The sequence below is a fragment of the Muntiacus reevesi genome, chromosome 2 (genome assembly GCF_963930625.1).
Source record: "Muntiacus reevesi chromosome 2, mMunRee1.1, whole genome shotgun sequence".
NCBI classification, from domain to species: Eukaryota; Metazoa; Chordata; class Mammalia; order Artiodactyla; family Cervidae; genus Muntiacus; species Muntiacus reevesi.
The window spans coordinates 211,547,788-211,566,538 of record NC_089250.1 but is presented as its reverse complement, the minus strand read 5'-3'; the positions used below and the strand labels follow the sequence as shown (position 1 = coordinate 211,566,538).

Sequence of the window (18,751 nt, the reverse complement as noted above, 5' to 3'; positions counted from 1 at the left end):
ATGGAGGCCGTCCCTCCGGTCAGATCCAGCCTCTCGGGGACTCTACTGGTGGTGGTGAAGCTGTCCGCACTGGTGAGGGGGGCGTTGGGGGTTGGGGGCCGGGGGGGTGAGGACCAAAGCTGCTGCTGGATCCTGCTGGTGAAATGAGGTGGCTGCCCACCTCCTGGAGTAATCCCATAGCTTTCAGAAGCCCCACCCTCAAGCTGAAGAGCCGCAGAATTTTCTCCAGAGGGTCACTCCCATGAGTTAAGTGTTGACCTTCCCACCAGTCTTTTTCAAACCTGACCTTAGTCTGGAGAGTGGTAAATAACCATTGAAACCTAAAGGAAAGGGAATTCCCTGGTGGTCCAGTGGTTAAGACTCTGTGATTCCCCTGCAGGGGACATGGGTTCGATCCTTAGTCGGGAAACTAAGATCCTGCAAGCCACCTGGTGTGACCAAAAAAAAAAAAAAGAGAGAGAGAGAGAGAAAAAAAAAAAAACCCAGTGGAAAGAAAACCAAATATAATATGAAACACCTACTAAAGCTCCCTCCTGAGGATGGAGTCCTTCCAAGTGGACAGTTAAAGATCACTCTTGGGGTGGGGGAAACTGAGGCCTTGAGAAGGGGAGGGCCCAGCCCGGGATGGCCTGGCAGCCCCACCCGCACCAGAAAGTCTGGGATAGGTGGGCCCCCGCGGCAAGTGAGTGGCAGTGGGTGACGACGGTCTCCTCTTTCTGTAGCTGGTCCAGAACCGGACCCATCTCTACAATTTCCTGCTCCTCAAGATCTTCCTCTTCAACCACTGGCTGTCGGGGTTGACTCGGGAGGCCCAGGGGTCCCACCCACCCCCCAAGATCGCCGGCTGCCCCGTGGGCCGGGTTCTCCGGGCCGGGCTGACACTGCTAGAGGTCCCCGTGTGCCTGGCGCTGCGGGTGCCCAGGCTGGTGTGGGCAGGCTTGCTGGGCTGTGCCCGCGCCTTGGGCCTGGCCCCAAGGTGGCTGGGGGCCTGGGAGCAGCTGGGCCTGTCTGCGGCCACCTGGACGGACCTGTTCCTGTCATGTCTGCACAGCCTGATGCTGGCTGCCTTGCTGCTGCTGCTGGTGGTCTGGAGACTGTACCGGAAAGCCCAGTGCTGCAGCCTGGGCCGGTTGCCCAGGAAGGTGGGTGAGGGCGGGCGTGGCTGGGCCGGGGGGTGGGTGGGGCAGACCTGGGACACTGGGCTGGGCTGGGCTGGGCTGGGGAGGTTAGACCTGGGACACTGGGCTGGGCTGGGCTGGGGGGTCGTAGGGGTGGTCCTAGCAGCCAGGCAGCATGGCATGCGAGCTCCGGACAGCCGCCTGCCCATCCACTTGACCCACCGCCCCCAGGCTCTGCTGGAGAACCGCGTGGTGCGGAGGTCACTGGCGCTGCTGAAGAGTCTGTGCTGGTGGGTGGAGAGCACGCTAGCGCTCACCTCCTGGCACCTGGCCTACCTCATCACCTGGACCACCTGCCTCGCCTCCCACCTGCTGCAGGCCGCCTTCGAGCACACAGCCCAGCTGGCCCAGGCCCAGGAGGCTGAGCCCCAGAAGGCCTTGGGGCTCTCATCTGAGCCCCCACCCCCTGGGCCCGCAGCCCCCGAGGCCAGGCCAGTCCTGCCAGAGCCTGGAACTCCTGGAGAATAAATGTGTCCCCTGTGCCTCCCCTGTCTGGTCTGGCCTGGGGCCTCACTCTCGGCCCTTCTTCTGCACTGGGCTGGAGGGGTGTGCCCGTGCATGTATGTGTGTGTGTGTGTGTGTGCACGCACTCACGCGTGCATTCGTGTGGGTGCATGTGAAGTTTCGGCCTTCCCAGGTGGCTCAGTGTTAAAGAATCTACCTGCCAAAGCAGGAGACATGGGTTTGATCCCTGGGTTGGGAAGATCTCCTGGAGGAGGAAATGCAAACCAATCCAGGGCTCTTGCCTGGGAAATCCCACGGACAGAGGGGCCTGGCAGGGTACAGTCCATGGGGTCACAAGGAGTCGGACAGGACTTGGTGACTAAACCATATTGCCCCAGGGCTTCCTCTAGGAAGGAAATCACCTTCTGTGAGTGCCTGGTATGTGCCAGGTAACCCTCTCAGACATCGATAAGGAAAAAACAAAATGAAAAAACTATAGCCCACCAGACTCCTCTGTATATGGAATTCTCCAGGCAAGCATACTGGAGTGGGTTGCCATTGCCTACTCAGGGGATCTTCCCGACTCAGGGATCGAACCCAGGCCCCCTGCATTGCAGGCAGATTCTTTACCATCTAAGCTACCAGGGAAGCCCCCTCAGTGGCTTTACACACATAGTTTTGTTTAAATCACTTACCAGCGCAGACATCCAGATGAGATTGAACCTAGAAGCTTGAACATTCATTCCCTCGGTCCCAGAATAAGTCAGAGCAACAACCAGCACTGGACCCTAGTTTTTTTTGTTTGTTTGTTTGTTTCCTAGAACCCCTCACCTCATCTGGGTCCATGCGCCTGCTTCCTGAGACTGCTGATGCCCAAGGTTTTTAGGGACGATGGGTAGTTAGAGACTCTGGCCTCTGGGGGGTGCCAGGGCCTCACATTTCAGAGATTTAGAAAATTCCTTTCAGAAAGGAACTATTCCTGAGCCAGTCTGCAGCTGGCCAGTGCATCCGTTTATACACTTGGTCACTCATTTCCCCACTCATTCATCCATCTGTCCACTCACCCACCTGTCTATCTCTCAGCCTGTCTACCTGTCCATCAACCCTGCCTGCCTGCCTGCCTGCTAAACCGCTTCAGTCGTGTCCGACCCTTCGCAACCCCATGGACTGTAGCTCCCCAGGCTCCTCTGTCCATGGGATTCTCCAGGCAAAAACACTAGAGTGGGTTGCCATGCCCTCCTCCAGGGGATCTTCCTGACCCAGGGATCAAACCTGCATCTCTTACATCCTTTGCATGGGCAGGTGAGTTCTTTAGCACTAGCGCCACCTGGGAAGCCTGTCCACCCAACCCCATACCCACAAATGCAACCACAGATCCAGCTCCTCCAGGGAGAGGGAAACACCAGATATCTCGGCCCTTGGCCTCAGCTGCCCAGGTCCTGCTCAAGGGGTGCGGATGCTGTGGAGGCGTGCTCAGGCCTCAGCGGGTCAGATCCCCCATTCGCCACCCTTGGGGCAGTGCTTCTGTGAGAGGAGCAGAGGGGTGGTTTCTTGGGAGTTAGTGATCGCTCTGTACTCATTCCCAAGCCTGGGGGCAATGAGTGTGGGAAGACATTCCAGAGAGCTCTGCTCTACTTTCTTCTCCTGCATTCTGGCTCCTAGAGAAGTTAGGGCCAGATTCCTGCCCTTCCTCTCGTAGAAAAACCTGCAGATGGCCCGGGGGTGGATGTGGGGTGAACTTCCAGGCCCTTCTTCTGAGCCTGAGGAGCAGACTCGGCCTGCCCCTGGCCCGAGGACTCTGAAGGGCTCCCATCTGGCCAACCAGGCAGAACACCTGTGAGGGGGCTCAGCACAGCTGGGATTCCGGAACTTGCACCCAGCGCGCAGGGAAAGCTGAGTGCAGAGGTGTGTGAGCTCGGCCCCCTGCTGAAGGTGGGGGCTGGGGGTCGGGGAGGAGGCCCCAGAACTCGCCTGGGGGGCGGCCAGGGACCAAGATGGCACTGGATAGGGCTCTGACCATGGGCCTGGGGTGCTGGGAGGGAGGGAGCAGGTGGAGAGGGGCCTCAAAGGCCAAGAAGGGAGGGGAGGTGGCCAGTACCTATGCCAGCTGGGGAGAGAAGAACGGAGCCAGGATGGAGTTGGGAATGGGCTGGAGGCTGGGACCAGTGGTGAGGCCCATGGGCAGTGGACGGGGAGAGTTTTGTGCGGTGGGGGGAGATGAGGGTAGGGGCTATTTTTTTTCTTCTAAAAATTTTTTTTTTTTAATTACCACAAGTACAGAGATGTTGAGAATTCCCTGGTGGTCCAGTGGTTAAGACTCTATGCTTTCACTGCCAGGGCCCCGGGTTCAATCCCTGGTCACGGAAGTAACATCCCACAAACCCCATAGTGTGGCCAAAAGAAAAAAAAAAAGGGACAGAGGTGTGAAGGTAAAAATGTTTTCTTGTCTCTGGTTCTAAACTTCAGAGAAAGAGAGTCAACTGTGTGTGGAATACCTTTCTAGTTGCAATATACATGCAAACCTGTGTGCGCACACACACAGCCCACCTACAGCCACTGATGGGGCGCCATACTGACGTACTGATGGGAATCCATTCACATTATACGTGTCACTGGGTGTCCCCTCTGGGTCTCGGTTTCCATGTCTATGCAGCGTCGGGTGACTGGGTGATCCTGATGAAACAGCCAATGTTGGGGGGGTTCCTCAATATCCTGGACACCCCAGCTGGGAGGAGGTCACCGGTATAGCTCTGATAGGTCCTTGCTTGCCTAGTTGCTCAGTCATGTCTGACTCTTCGCAACCCCATGGACTGTAGCCCACCAGGCTCCTCTGTCCATGAGATTTCCCAGGCAGGAATACTGCAGTGGGTTGCCATTTCCTGCTCCAGGGGATCTTCCCAACCCAGGGATCGAACCCGCATCTCCTGCACTGCGGGCAGATTCTTTACCTGCCGAGCCATAGGTCCCTGGACATGAGCTGAGATCTGGCTCCAGATCTGTAAATGCTCCTAGGCCACCCAGGGGCCCTGGTGACTCGGCGCTGGGGCTTGGGAGAAAGAGGAGGAAGGCGTGAAGATGCCCGTGGCTTTTCCTCGCAGGCGGTGAGAAGATCAGAGGCCCTGGAGTCAGACAGGCTGCAGTCTGAACCCTGGACCGACCCCTTCCCCTCTGCGTGACCTCAGGCAAGTTTGTTAACCCCGTGAGCCTCAGTCTCCCCACCTATGAACAGGTACAGCTGTAGCCTCGGGCCTCACAGGGCTGCGCTGAGTCTGCACACACACTGTACCCCACCAGGCCTGGAGAGGCGGTTCTGGGAAACCCCGATCTCTCTCTCTCTCTCTCGGGCCTGCAGACTTCCCAGCGCCACGGGGGGCCTTATTCTGAGGTCCAGAGGGCCAGTGGGCGGGTCTGTCTATCTCAGGCCTGAGAGTGTGGAGGGGCCCTGGCCTGCTGGAGGAAAAACAAGTTGGGGGGCGGTGGTGGTGGGGTGCGAACAGGGTGGGGGGAGCTGGCTGCAGGGCTGGCCAGCAGCTCCACGCAATCTGTCTGCTATGCAGTCCCGGGCCTGGCCTGTATTTATTTATGCTGAGCGTGTATTTATATCAGCCCCTTTCTCATTAATAGGGCAGGAAATGGCTGGAATTGTTACATACCTGGCGGCCCAGGGGTCCCACTCGGCCAAGACACACAGGGCCCTGGCCGCCCAGCCACGATTGTGAGGGGCCCCCTCCTCCATCCCTGGCCTTTCATTGACCTTGCGTCCACCCCCACCCCCGACCCTTGCACAGAGCGCCCATCTAGGTCCTTGGGCTCCTAGTGACTCCCTGAGGCCACTGTCCCGGGAGTCGGGCTCCTTTTCAGGCTTCTCCTTGTCCCCAGGAGGGAGAGTGATGTTGGAGGCCGTCAAGGTGCGTGTTCGAGGATGGGGGGCGGTGTGTGTCGGTGCTGGGCAGGCCCCAGGCAGAACAATGAGAATATGAGAAACCAGGGTCCCCTGAGTTGGGGATGGGATACTGGAGCCCCGGGGCAGGGGTCTGACCGGAGGAGGAAGTGATGGGACACGAGAGGGCCCTTCCTGAGGCTTGGAGGTTGTCCCAGGACTCTGCGGCCCAGCAGGCAGAGCTACCTGTAGGCTTGGACAGACCCTGCCGCCCAAGGGGGTGTCCCCGTGTTTGCCACCCAAAGGAGGCCCAGCGGGGTGGGGGCTCACCCGGGCCTTGCCTCCTGGGCTACCCTGGCTACAGGAGGCTTCCCTGCTCAGGGTGGACAACCCCCTCCCCGGCCCGTCTGCACGCAATATCAGGCCAGCATCTCTCCCCCAGGCCCCAGCTCTTGGGCGTGGGCCCCAGGTGGGGCTGCTGGAGCGGAGAGGCGCGGCCCCCTTCCCAGAGCGCTCGCCTGACACCCCGTTAGCGCCTCTCGCCTCGGCCGGCTCTCCCCGCTCTGCCAGCCTCCCCGCTGACCGTCTCTGGGCTGCTTCACCAGGGCAGGGTTAGAAGGCTTCTGCGGGGTGACCAGCAGCCGCCCAGGGCCGCCGTGCGTGCCCACCCCACTCTCCTCTGCGCGGGCCTAGAGGCCGCCTCTAGGCTGAGATTCCCAGAAGCCACTGCGGGCGGTGGGTCTGACCTCTGACCTCTACCCACTGGGGCTGCCATGCCTTCCTGGCTCAGAGGCCAGAGCCGGGGCCCCTGTGCAAACTCGAGGACTGAAGCTTAGAGGGGCTTTCCCAGGGCCCACCATTGGCCTCCGTCCTTGCCCTCTTAGCCCACTTGCAGGGTCTGCGGGAAGGGGTGGGGAGGGGTGGCTCTGGACATCGAGGAGGGGCTGCTGCAGGGGTCTCTGGGACTGACCTTCTCTGAGATGGGGAGCCCACACCCTGCACCGGAGCTGTGGGGAACCGCCCTGGCTGGGAAGGTGGTGTTCAGGGAGAGGAGCGCCTCTTTCAGCTTGGTGGCTCAGTGCCTGGGGTTGGCCGGGGTCCTTTGCCGAGCTGAGCCCCAACCCTGCCACCCCCTGGGAAGCAGCACCATCTGCGGCAGGAGGAGGCTGGAGGGCTGCATCCTCTGAGTCTCCTAGGGCTGGACCGTGTCCCTGCCCACCCCGCGGACCCCACCTCGAAGGTCAGGGCCGTGCCTCCTCCTACAGCTCCCCCAGGGATGCCCAGGTCAGCCCAGTGTGTGACTGACAGCGTCTGGGGAGAGGCTGACCTCCAGCACTGGAAACCGCGCCACCCACCCCCCTACCCCAGCTGCCTGTGGTCGGAGGGACTCGAGACCCTTTGTTCGCGCCGGGGGTCCCGCCTGTCCCTGGCTTGCATGACCCTGGGCTCTGTCCTTGCTCCCGAAATGAGGCCGGAGCCTCTGGGCTTGGTAGTTGCTGGGTCAGAGTTCTGTGAACCCTGAATCCCCCGAGGCCCAAGGGCTGGAGTGGTGGGTGGGCTGGAGCGGATGCGAGCAGAGAGGCCCCTTGGCCTAGCCCTCGAAGCCTTAGGCCCCTGGGCCCCCGGGGTGCTGCCGCGGAGTCCCACAGTTTTCCTTTGCTCAGAATGCACACATCTGGAGCTGTGTCCCATCCCCCCTCCCCACCCCAGGCCCACATCTGGAACCCAAAGCCGGCTTGCCGGCTCAACACGGAGCATCTGGACCCTGAGGGGCCTGCTCCCAGGTTAATGCAGCCCATCTGGCCCCTGGCGGCCGCTCTGGCCCGTCTGCAGGCGGCACATCTGGAGGTTCCGGGCCCCATGGCCATCCCCTTGCCCCACGCCTGGTGGGGTCTGGAGTCAGTACTCTCTGGGGTGCCCTGCCCTGAGGTGGGTTTCCTGTGTGCAGAGCCGCCCCCCCAACCTCTTCCTTTCTGGATGTCACAGCTCCCAGGGCTTCTCCTGGGGGCTGTCTGGGGAATAGCTGAGTTGTGACATAATGTAGACACACGTCCCCTGCTAGGAGTGGTGACAGCTGCCACTCTGCACCAACTCAGCCTGCAGGCTCTTGGCATCGCTTGAAAGAGTCTCCGGGGCCCCCCGGCTTGCCTGCCTGCCCAGCCCCTCCCGGGGAGCCTAGGGTGCTGCAGGGTGAGCCGCGCACGAGCTGATGGTGGAACGTCACTGGGTCCCTGTCACGGAGTACACCTTACACGATGTGCCCACCTGTCACTTCCCTTCTAACCCCATCTCTGCCAGTACCTGTGCGTGGCAGGATGGGCTTAGATGTCTCCCAGAGGCCCCCGACTCAGAGAAGAGAGCCTGGAGAGGCAGGTGACTGGAGGGCACTAGCGCTAGTCTGCAGGAAAGACCACCTCGGGGTGAGGGGCTCGTGGGGCAGAGACATGGCATGGGGCTGTGAGGGGAGGAAGGCAGGTCTGGGTTGGAGGAAACCTTCCAGCTGTGGGAACTGCCCAGCGGTGGCCTGGACTGTTCCTCCTCAGTGTGGGGCATGACCCTTGTGACCTCACTGGGGACATGGTACCCTAAGGAATGAAAGCAGATGGGATTCTCTCGGGATTGTGGTAGTGAGCTCCCCATCACAGGAGGGGATCCAAGCTGGCAGGGCTGCTTACCATCAGGAAGATGGCAGAGGCTGTTCTCACCAAGAGGTCAAAGCTGTGTTAGATACTTTTCCATCACTATACTCCAACCCTGTGACTCCAGGCATCTAGGATTCTGAGACTCAGCTGCCTATGACATGAGGCACAGTCATGGGTGGAGGCCAGATACTTGGCATGGAAGGTGGCGGGGGGAAGACGGGGAGAGAGGCGCTGGGAACGCAGAGAAGAGTTGGCAGCCTGTGCCCTAGGACTGAGGGCTTTGCTGCCTCCCCGCCCTGAATGGCCTCAGCTCTGGTGCTGGCCTAGCCTTTGAGGCCTGGGGTGTGAGCCCACAGCCCGCCGATTCTGCATCCTGTGGTCAAGCTTTATCAGAGCATCACTGGCCCCAATTGAAAGGAATCCTTTATAGCTGTACGTAGCCTCCAGCCCGGAGGCCCTGGGAGCAGCGGGCAGTTTAGACCACAGAACTTCAAGTCTTCTTCCGCACCTCCTTACCCACGGAAAATTTGAGTCAACAAACATGCAAGGCAGAGACACAAATAAAAAATAATGAGGGTTAGCATTTATTGAGTGTTCACCCTGGGCCAGATACCGCCCTGAGGCCTTTCCTGGTATTAACTCATTCCAGCCTCCCTAGGATGAGGTACTGTTGTTATTACTAATCCATTTTACAGATGGGGAGCCCGAGGCTTAAGGTCCACTCAGCCATTGGATGGCAGAGATGGGATTCAAGCCGGATGGTTTGCCATCCAAGTCTGTGTCCTTCCCCACTCTCACTGCCGCCCTGCAAATGGGATGGGTGGGGGAGACAGAGAGTGGGAGTATAAAGGAACTAGGGGGGAGGGTGGGGCCTTGGGGTCTCTGAGGCCTGGAGAAGGGCTGCGGCCATGCCCAGCCCAGAAGGAGAAGCAGACCAGCTGATTTACAGCGGCCTGTTCCCCAGAACTGCCCCAGGCCTTCAGATGAGGTGTCAGGCATGCAAGGGCGGTCCCCGGCCTTGTCAAGCCTTCCAGACTCAGAGACAGTCTTTTCGAGGGTGGGAGCCAGTTCCCCTGATTCTTCTGGAAGGTGGGAATCGCAGGCTGCTGGGGTTGTGAGGGTCAGCCCTGAGCCGACCTGGTCTGTGGCCAGCATCCTCAGGGTACCCCTACTCCCGAGGGGGGGCTGCTTCCTCCCAGGGGGGAAGCTCTGGAGGGTCACCCGGAGCTCCCAGGGCTGGGGGTTAGGGGTCTCCATGGATGTGCATCTGTGTGAGCATGTGGGGAGGCTTCCCTCAGTCCGCCTCTGCCACCATCTGACCCGCCAGAAGAAAAAGCAGAGAGAAGGAGAGGACTTTCTGGGGCCAGGGGTGTCATTACTGGACAGCCCAGGCTGACCTGCCTTGTTCCATTGATACTTTCTAACAACCTCTCCCACCCGGAGCCCTTTGCCCTGTTTGGGTGTGGACATGGCAGCCATCCTCACTGGGTACCTCCTTTGTTGCAGGTACTGCAGTAAGGACACGGACCATAATGTAATACTTCACTTAATCGCCACAACTTTGGCAGCAGGCTGTTATCTTCACTCCCATTTTACAGACGGAGAAACTGAGGCTCAGAGAAGGCAAATCCCTTCTCCACACAACTGAGAAGCGATTCAAATCAAGGCCTATCTGACCCGCTACCTCTCACTAAGCTCCTAATTCCCACCCCTACCAAGAGGGCTGGGGAGACACCTCCCTCAAGCCCCCAGACTCCTGGGGTTGGGCCAGGCATCCCAGAGCTCCATCCCGACACCCCCCCCCCCCATTCCCTAACTGGGCTGGCTTCAACGGGCCTTAGCCTGGCCTTTGGGGACTGGCCAAGGGCCAAGAAGGAAAACAATGGGAGAGAAAGGAGCGGAAATGCTCTGGAGGTGTGGGAGGGGAGAGAACCAGGCCGGCAGGGATTTTGGACACGCTGGGTCCCCGGGTCCTCGGGGCAGGGGGCAGCGGTGGGGGTCAGCGTGCCCAGACCCTGCTTCCTGTGTGCGTTTGAGGTGTTCTGGCCAGACCCTGCGTGGGGAGGCCGAGGAAAGAAGGAAGGAAGGACCCATGCGAGTCCCATCCTGTGGTCTGAGGAGCAAGCTGCCGCTTAAGCCTGGACAGCAGCTCCTCTGCCTCCGAACAGGCTGAGCGGGTGGGAAGAAAGGGAAGTGGGCTCAGGCTGCTGGACCCCTAACCGATCCAGCTTTCCCCCGCCCGCAAGGTGGACTTCCAGTGGCCCCTCCGGGCCCCTCGTCGCCAAACCCTGGGGTGCTGCCCTCTGGCATCCCTTGTGTTAACTTGGGGGAGAGCCCAGGTCAGCCTGAACCCAGGTCCCTTTTTTTAAAAGATTTAATTTATTAGACTGTGCCAGGTCTTCGTTGAGCCATGCAAGCTTTTTTAGCTGAGGCATGTAAACCCTTGGTTGCAGCATGTGGGATCCATTTCCCTGACCAGGGATCAAACCCTGGCCTCCTGTGTTGGGAGAGCAATGTCTTAGCCACTGGACCACGAGGGGAATCCCAGAAACCAGTTTCCTTCTGCCGCCACTTGTCAAGTTTCCAATGCCCCGACCACCGGTTCTGTGTCCGTCCTGGTGCCCAGGACTGGGTCTGTCTTAGCCTCGGCGCTCAGGATAGGAGATTGGTTCTCAGAGGGGTCTCGGACCACTGTGACCCTGCAGCCTCAATCACTCAGGACCCTCAGCTTGACCCCCAGGATAGCAGGGTTCAGCCCTGGTCCAGCCGTCCAGGTGGAGGCCAGGTTCCCACCTACGACTCTGCTCCGTCTGGTCGGCAGCCCCCAGCAACTGGTCTGAGGGATGCTGAGGCTCTGTCTCCACCGTCTCACCTGCGGGTGCCCCTGTCTTGCCCCCCCCCACCCATCCCAATAGCCCCTGGCCTCACTGCAGGAGCGTCTCTCTCCCCTGGAAGCTGCTCCCAGCCCTGGTGGGAGGAGCAGCTCTCACCATTCACCTGGGGGAAAGGAGATACAGATGCTCAGGGCGCTGGGGGACCTGCCCGCCTCCTTCTTCTGCCCCCAGCTCCCTCTCTGTTTCCTTCCTCTGAGCTGAGGTTTGGGATGAAGGGCTTTGACCACACTCGCAATCCACACACCCTCTGGGGGACTCCCGGGTGCCCAGCAGGCCTTGGTGCCAGGTACGTGGAGAGAACCCTGGTGATGCTGTTAATAGCTTCTGGCACTTCAGCTCACTCGCTTCCTGCTTCTGGCCTCAGTTTCCCCCCCGAGGAATGGGGTTGGGCTTGAGAGGTTGACAAGGCCCTTCCAGTTCTTGCTAGAGTGAAGCCCGCCTCTCATCTTTGTGTCCAGGGTTCCCCATCCACCCACACTCCCCAGGTCACAGGGCGCCCCGTGATTAGTCCCCAGTGTGGGCCTGGTCCCTGACAGAGAGAGGGAGGGTCTTCCTGCCTCACCCCCTCCCTCTCTCTGCAGGTCCAAGTGGCAGGGAATTTGTGAGGGAGCCGAATCCTCCAGAGAAGACAAACCAGGCCAGTCCACAAACAAGCGACCAAAACAACAAGGCGAGATTACGAAACCCAGATTCAGGGAAAGAGGCCACTCGGAGCCTCTCTCCAGGACGGGGCGGTGAAATTGGGCCAGGCCTGTGGGTCAGAGCCGGCCTGGCCCGGACTATTTTTGTACTGTCTGGGGGGTTGGGGCTGATGAAATCCCAGCTGCATTTCACCAAAACACTTTCCCCTTAAGCCCAGGGCTCCATGTGGCGCAAATTCATTGTCACTTAACTCATCACTCAGGGCTCCGAGCCGCACCCCTCCCCCCTCCCAAGAAAGACAAAAACACACAGTCTCTGGCCCGAGGGGGGAGGTGGGCGTGAGGGGCTGCAATAGGCAGACTGGCTGTCTTGACCTGAGCTGCCCCGGGCAGGCGGCCGGCCCCTCCATCTTCCTGCCTGCTTCCATCTCGGCCTGGGCCTCCTCAAAGGCAGGCTGCACATGAGGGGTGGGTGTGGGGGGGGGGCAGGTGGGAGCCCGGGGTCACTGACGTCTTCTTTTTGCCCCATGCACCCGGTACTGGAAACAGGAAACTGATGAGCCCTGCAGGTCTGTGGGCAGGAACCCCTACTTCCCCACCGGGGCGGGGGTCACCCCGTGGCGGTGTCCCGTGCAGACGCATCTGCGCCAGCCACACAGGAGATTGCAATCTGCTTGATCTCCTTGTTGCTTTGCAAGTTTGTTGACTTGTACCTGGTGTTCTGCTCCTCAGGGCGAGGGGAGAATCAGACCGGATGGGAAGGGCTTTCTGGAGGGGAGGTGCCTCCAGTGTTTTATCAGACACTGCGGACAGAGACCTCTGCTTTTGCACCCTGCCCTGACCCCTTGGCTTCCTGAGCTGGTGGCCACGGCCGCGAGTGCGTGTGGCCCTCCCTAGCCCATTCCACCCCCCGGGTTCGCCGATCCCTCGAGCCCTTATTTGAGCTGACACCATTCTGGCTTTTCTCAGGAAGAATTTCAACTGGGATGGAGCAGGCCCCCACCTGCCATCTTATTGCATTCCGGGGGGGGCCTCCCTCTCTCTCTTCCTAGACGGTGGGCCTCTCCAGGGCAGAGTCGGGGGTGATCTACCCCAGATCCCCAGTGCCCAGCCTGGGGCTTGGCCCAGAACCCAACAAGCACATGCTTGTTGAATGAATTAATACATTTCTGAAGTCACATCAAAGTGCTATTTGTATTATCTTTAGGCCAGATTAATCCAGAGCCTGGACTCTCCAGATAAATATTGACAATCTGGCTTTTGTGTATCCTGCAGTCGGGGACAGAGGTCCCTTTCTTTTTTTCTTTTTTTTTTTTTTATTTGACTTTATTTTTTTAGTATATTTTCTTTTTATTGGAATATACTTGCTTTACATGGTTGTGTTAGTTTCTTCTGGACAACCACGTGAATCAGCTGTACCCCCACCCCTGTATACATATACCCCGCCCCCTCCAGCCTCTATCCCACCCGCCACCCACCCCCCTCCCACTCCCATCCCACCCCAGAGCTCCCTTTCTGATTTGGGCAGGAAGGAAAAAGCTCCTGTCCTTAGAGGGAGGTGACCCTTGAACTCTCCTCTCGCCACCTTGGGGATGCCCGTGACCTCCTCTGCTCTGGTAATAACCTCTCTGCTGGTTTCTGATCCCCAGACCGAGGGGGCCGCAGGGTGGAGCTGGAGAATTTTGCTTTCCTGGGCAGGGTCAGGCAGTTCCTGAAGCAGCGGAGTTGTTTGGGTGCAAACATTTCCCTGTATTGTCCGGCTTCAGAAGGCAGCCAAAAGTCTAGGCGGGAGGGAGGGAACTATAGCAGAATTTTCCTCCCCTCTGCCCCAAGAAGATAGGAGCCTCAAAAGCTCACAGGTGGGGGTTGGGAGGTCGTCTCAGGCCCTGGAGGATGCAGAGGAACAAGGAGACAGAACAGGGGGCTCTGCTGGGCAGGACAGGGAGGCAGGTGGGTTGGTCTTTGATTTGTGTCCAACCAAACGATGAGACTGTACCTGCCCCAGAGGATGCTGGGAGATGCGGTCACTCCCTTGCAGGCTGGCTTTTCCAGATTAGCCATGGTTTTCTCTTCTGATGCAGCAGATGGCCAACCTCCCCTCTCGGCCAAGCTTGCCCCCTCCTCCTGTGGCTTCTGTTCTTTGACCTCTTTTCTGGGGTTGGTGGCTCTGGAGGTGGGGCCTTCTGGAGGCGGAGACAGGGATGCCCACGCAGTATGTTATTTAGGTCTCAAAAATGCCCCAGTTACAGATGGGCAAGCTGGGGTTCAGCTAGTAGCTGGGAGGGGGGGACCCTAGAGCCTCCTGCCACTGCAAGATCCCAGTGCCCCACCACCTGCCCCTGCAGACCTCCAGGGTCCCTGCTCTCTCTGTCTTGGGGTCTTTTAATTAGAAGCCCCCTCTCCCCCCACCCCCAACTTCTGCTTCCCCTCCCCAGGAATTCCAGAAAGAAGTTCCTCTGTGTCAAGATGGCAGTGGGAAACGTCGCTTTGCATTTTGGGTGGTTCCCAAGTGATGCTCCACAGAATGTTCTTTTGGGAGAGAAAAAAAGGTTCTGGACCCGATAAGCTGGAGAGACACTGGATTTGACAAGTCAGACAGACTTCTCTCTCATGGGACTTCTCAGAACCTTAGTCTATTTTGATCTACTAAGAAGGGGCTTCCCAGGTGGCTCAGTGGTAAAGAATTCACCTGTCAATTCAGGAGATGCAAGAGATGCGGTTCGATCCCTGGGTTGGGAAAATCCCCTGGAGGAGGAAATGGCAATCCATTCCAGTATTCTTGCCTGGAAAGTTCCATGAACAGAGGAGCCTGGCAGGCTGCAGTCCATGAAGTCACAGAGTCGGACATGACTAAGCAAGTACACGCATACACCGGTATGCAGTGTTTCCCACGCTTATTTGATATTAGTGCCTTTTTCCTCCATGAAATCTTTCCTAGGACAAGCGGGACATGCTCTGGGCCATGCAGATTTTGAGGAGATCTCTGGGCTTCTTGGTCTTCTCTGATGTTTCAGACAGTAAGGAATCTGCCTGCCATGCTGGAGACCCAGGTTCGATCCTTGGATCAGGAAGATCCCCTGGAGAAGGGACCCAGCAGAAATGGTGGCTGTGGCTAAGGATGCTTCTTTTTTCATGTTGAGTGGGAAATGGTCAACATTGGAGGAAGCTGGCCATGGAGGTTCTCTGGTGTCAAGCAAGTGGAGATCTGGTCACATGAATCGCCTGCTCTTCCTCGGTGCTGAATGGAGAAGAGCTGGCAGGTGGACAGAAGAAGGAGGTAGGGACAGACCTTGTTTGTCTCGCTAATTTCTTCTGAAAATATGAGTCATGATTCGGTCAACTGTGACCAAGTTTGGGCAAGACCTAGGCAGTTGGGAAGCCGGGAGGATTTCGCTCATCCAGTTGGTGTGAAGTTCTGGAAAGGGCAATCCCAACTTCAGCAGATATCCGACTCCAAGACCACATTTGGGGACAAGTTACAGGGATCTTACCAAGTATCTCCCTGTCCCCTCCTGACAGCTAGAGTCCCTAGACTCCACGGGCAGGCTTAACTCTGCCACAAACTCTGGGGCTGGACGTGCCCTTGGTTAGGGCATTTCAGAAGGAGCCAAGTTCAATGTCCAACCTTCTGTCTTAGTTCTAAAAACAGAGGCTCAACTTTGCTCCCAGGGCCCCTCTTATCAATTCTTCCTTGGCATGAGAGACTTGGACCCCAGCTGTATGCTGAGGACTCTCTTGCCTGCTGTTGGATGTTCCCGGCTCTGCCCTCTTGCTTGGTTCCCAGGTCCCAGGTTCCTGATGCCGAGTCCCATGGACCTGCTGGACCCCTTCTTCCCGTCAACTCTGGCTCCCCTTTGCATCTCCCAAGTCCCAGGCCCCAGGGCCTCTGGATGGGCTTTCTGCAGGTAATGTTGCTTCAGAGCCCGCTCCATCTCAGAGGGAGTTCAGCCACTCCATCCTCTCTTCTTCCAGTCTGCAGTTCTCTCAGACACCAGCTGGGCAAAAAGGAATCATTCGACTCAAGCCTGGGGATAAGACCAGGCCTCTTGAGACTCACTCCACTCTCTTGTTCATTCATCTGGTTACGTATCATTTCTATCAACATTTGTGGACTTAAGCAAGGTCACACTCTAAAGTCAGTGGTGCTCAAGCTTGAGTGGGTAGCGTAGGCCTATGGGACTTATTAAAAAAAACAGGCTGTGGATTTCATAGATCTGGGGTGGGGCCCAGTCATTTGTATTTCTAACAAGTTTCAAGGTGATGTTGATGCTCTGAGCCTGGGGACCACAGAGAGGACAGGTCGAGTCGTTGTCAGCTCTCAAAGCCTACCTGTGGACTAGCTTATCGAGCCATTGAAACCAGAAGCCCCCCCCCCCCCCCCACAAGAGAGGGATGGATGGAGCGAGGCTGTGGACCTGAGAGGGGAGATGAAGCAAAAGACAGACAGAGGCCATAAAACTAGTTGGGGGCACAGAGGACGAGTCTTTCTCTTTCCTTGGCCAGGCTGGGCCTCAGAGCTCAGGATCTGGGGACAGAGGGAGGCAGGCAGGCCTAGGAAGTCTGGGGCCCTGCTGAGCAGAGGCTGGGATTCGGCCCTGGCCCAATGCACCTGACCCGTGGCTCTGGGAACAATGGCTGGCCCGGCGCTGCCTGGCCTGCTGCCTGGCACATCTCTGTTTTCCTTCCCAGCTCCCATCTCCCCATCCTCTCCTCGCCTGCTCTCTCTCCGGCGGGCCCATCCTGTCCGCTGGAGCCTGGACAGCACATTCCTTCATGCTGATCTTTTCCCGGCGGCTGCAAGCGCACGTTCTCACAGCGAGGCAAGGAGAGTGGCCAGGGACTGGGGTGAGGCAGAAGGGGGCTCAGGCGGGCCTCCCTGGGGCCCTGGTTCCCACATTCAGAGACCAGGAGGCACCTGGTGGGGAGAAAGGGGTCCCCCAGGACCCAGCCAGCCCGGGGAACTTGGACTCCTTCCTCCCCAACCCTGTGTATCCTGTTATTAGATGAGGACCAGACACTGGGAGCCCCATGCATAGCCACCCTCTGTCGAGAGTGGCCCTGATCCAGCTGGCCCCGGGTATGGTCTGTTCCCTGTGGAGGAAGGCTCAATGCGTGGGGGAATCGTCCCTTCTGGAACAGGCCCTCCCCAGGGCGGGCCACCACTCCTGCAAGTCCTGTATTGCCTCTTCCTTCTCCATGCCTTCTCCATAAGTGATCCCAACCATTCAGAGGGACCCGCTGTCCAGCCCAGCAGCAGAGGAGGTGGGGGCTCACGTCCTGGTCTCCCTGGAGTCTTTCCTGGGCTGTTTATGCCGCGCCAGTCCTCTGCCTTGGGACCAGGTGCAAGGTTCACTTTTGGGGTCAGGGTCAAGATCAAGGTTTAAATTGGGATTGAGATTAAATCCCCCAAAGCTCAGTCTGAGCTGGGCTCAAGTGTCAGCCTGTATTTCAGGTTGGAGTCCAGTCTGAGAGCGGAGTTGGGGTTTGATTGGATGCCAGGCTCAGTCTGGGGTCATGGCTGGGCTTAGTCTAGGGTGGGTATTGGGGTCACTCTGGGTTTGGGGTCAAGGCTTGGACTGGCATCAGACTGGGCCCTCAGTGTGAGGGCTGGACCTGGGTGTGGAGTTGACTGAGGCAGGTACCTGATAAGGGTGACCCCTGGCCCCTCCCCACCATCTCCCTCCCCCCACTACCCACCCCTACAGAGCTGTTTCCTGACTTCTGAAGCCTCTTAAAGGGTCCAGAGGCAGAATGAAGGCTGGAACCCAGCTTGGGTGGCTGGGGAGGGTGTCCAGTCTGGCTCTTTCGTTTTCTTTTAGCAAAATGTACCCCAATGCCTGGGCCGGACCCGAGGACACAGAGGGTATCACACAGCCCCTCGGGCCTCTCTGGGCTTCAATTTCACTGTCTCGGAGGCTCAGTGTTGGGGAGGTGAGCTCCAGAAATTGGACACCTTGGGCAGCTATGTCAAGGGGATTAGAGGAAGGAGGGTGGGGCGGTGGGAGGGGGACCACTTCAAAAGCTCTGGCCTGGAGCAGGGCAGGGAGGGGGGCTGGCCTGGACAGGGGAGGAAAGGGGAGTTGGCAAGGACAGTTCTTCCTGGGACCCCACTGGGTGAGGGTCTGTAGCGCAGGAGGCATCTAGGGTCCCTTAGTGGCCAATGGTGCCACCTTCTCTGGGGACACGGAGCCTCCCAGACAACAAATTAGGCTTGAATGTTAGGGCTCAGTGGTGGGGTCTTAAGGGGTCCCAATGCTGCTGCTGACGCCCGATGCCCTGACACCTGCCCAGTAGCTGACCCCTGCACTGCTCATCAGCAGGGCCCCCCACCACCCCCACAAGCTTTCTGGGCCCAGGAGGACAGGTCAGAAGACCGGGGCTGCCCCCGGCCTCTGGTCCTTCTCTTGCCTTTTCAGCTCGAGCCCCTAATCCGGCCTCCTTCTGTCGAAGCCGCAGACACAAAAGAGAAGCCCCGATTGACGTCAGGCGAAGCGTTCATGGGGCCTCTGTCTCTCCCAGAAATTTGGCTCCGGTGACCGGTGTGGATGTCTGTGGTTTTTAAAAGGTGAAAATGGCCCCTAGCCCTGCTTCTGCGTCCCCACCGAAGCCTGGCAGGGGATGGGCGGTCTGGGGGAAGGGGGGCTCCGGGGTCCTGGTCCTACACCAGGGTTGGGTTGGACTGGGGAGCCCCTTCCCCTCTCTGAGGTTCCCTCCCCAGACCCCCAGCCCTCTCCCCTGTCTCCCACTCACTTGCAGACCCGGACACCCCATGCTCCCCTGTGGTCCCCAGCAACTCCTGCCCCCTGGCCTCATTGCCTCTTCTCCCTGCCCCCAGCTCCTCTTCCTGCCAAGGCACTGACCCTTCCCATGCCAAGGGCCCACTGCCCAGCATTCCTGGGGGCTACCTGGCTCATGGACCTCTGGGTACCTGACACCCCCTACACCAGCCCCAAGTCTGGACATCGTAGGTGCTCAGTGAGGCTTTGCTGGCTCAGGTTGGATGAATTCCTCCTGAAACCTCCGTCTTCTCTCATACTTTACCCCAATTTGATGTGGATATTTGAACCACTGA

General features: G+C 58.7%; 1 protein-coding gene across 1 annotated transcript; it reads left to right on the top strand.

The window, feature by feature from the left end:
* TMEM270 (transmembrane protein 270) lies at positions 1–1,646 on the top strand. The gene is made up of 3 exons (XM_065920378.1): positions 1–72; positions 723–1,142; positions 1,350–1,646. The coding sequence occupies exons 1-3, from the start codon at positions 1–3 to the stop codon at positions 1,644–1,646; spliced, it is 789 nt and encodes a 262-aa protein (XP_065776450.1).
* The last annotated feature ends 17,105 nt before the right edge of the window (positions 1,647–18,751 follow it).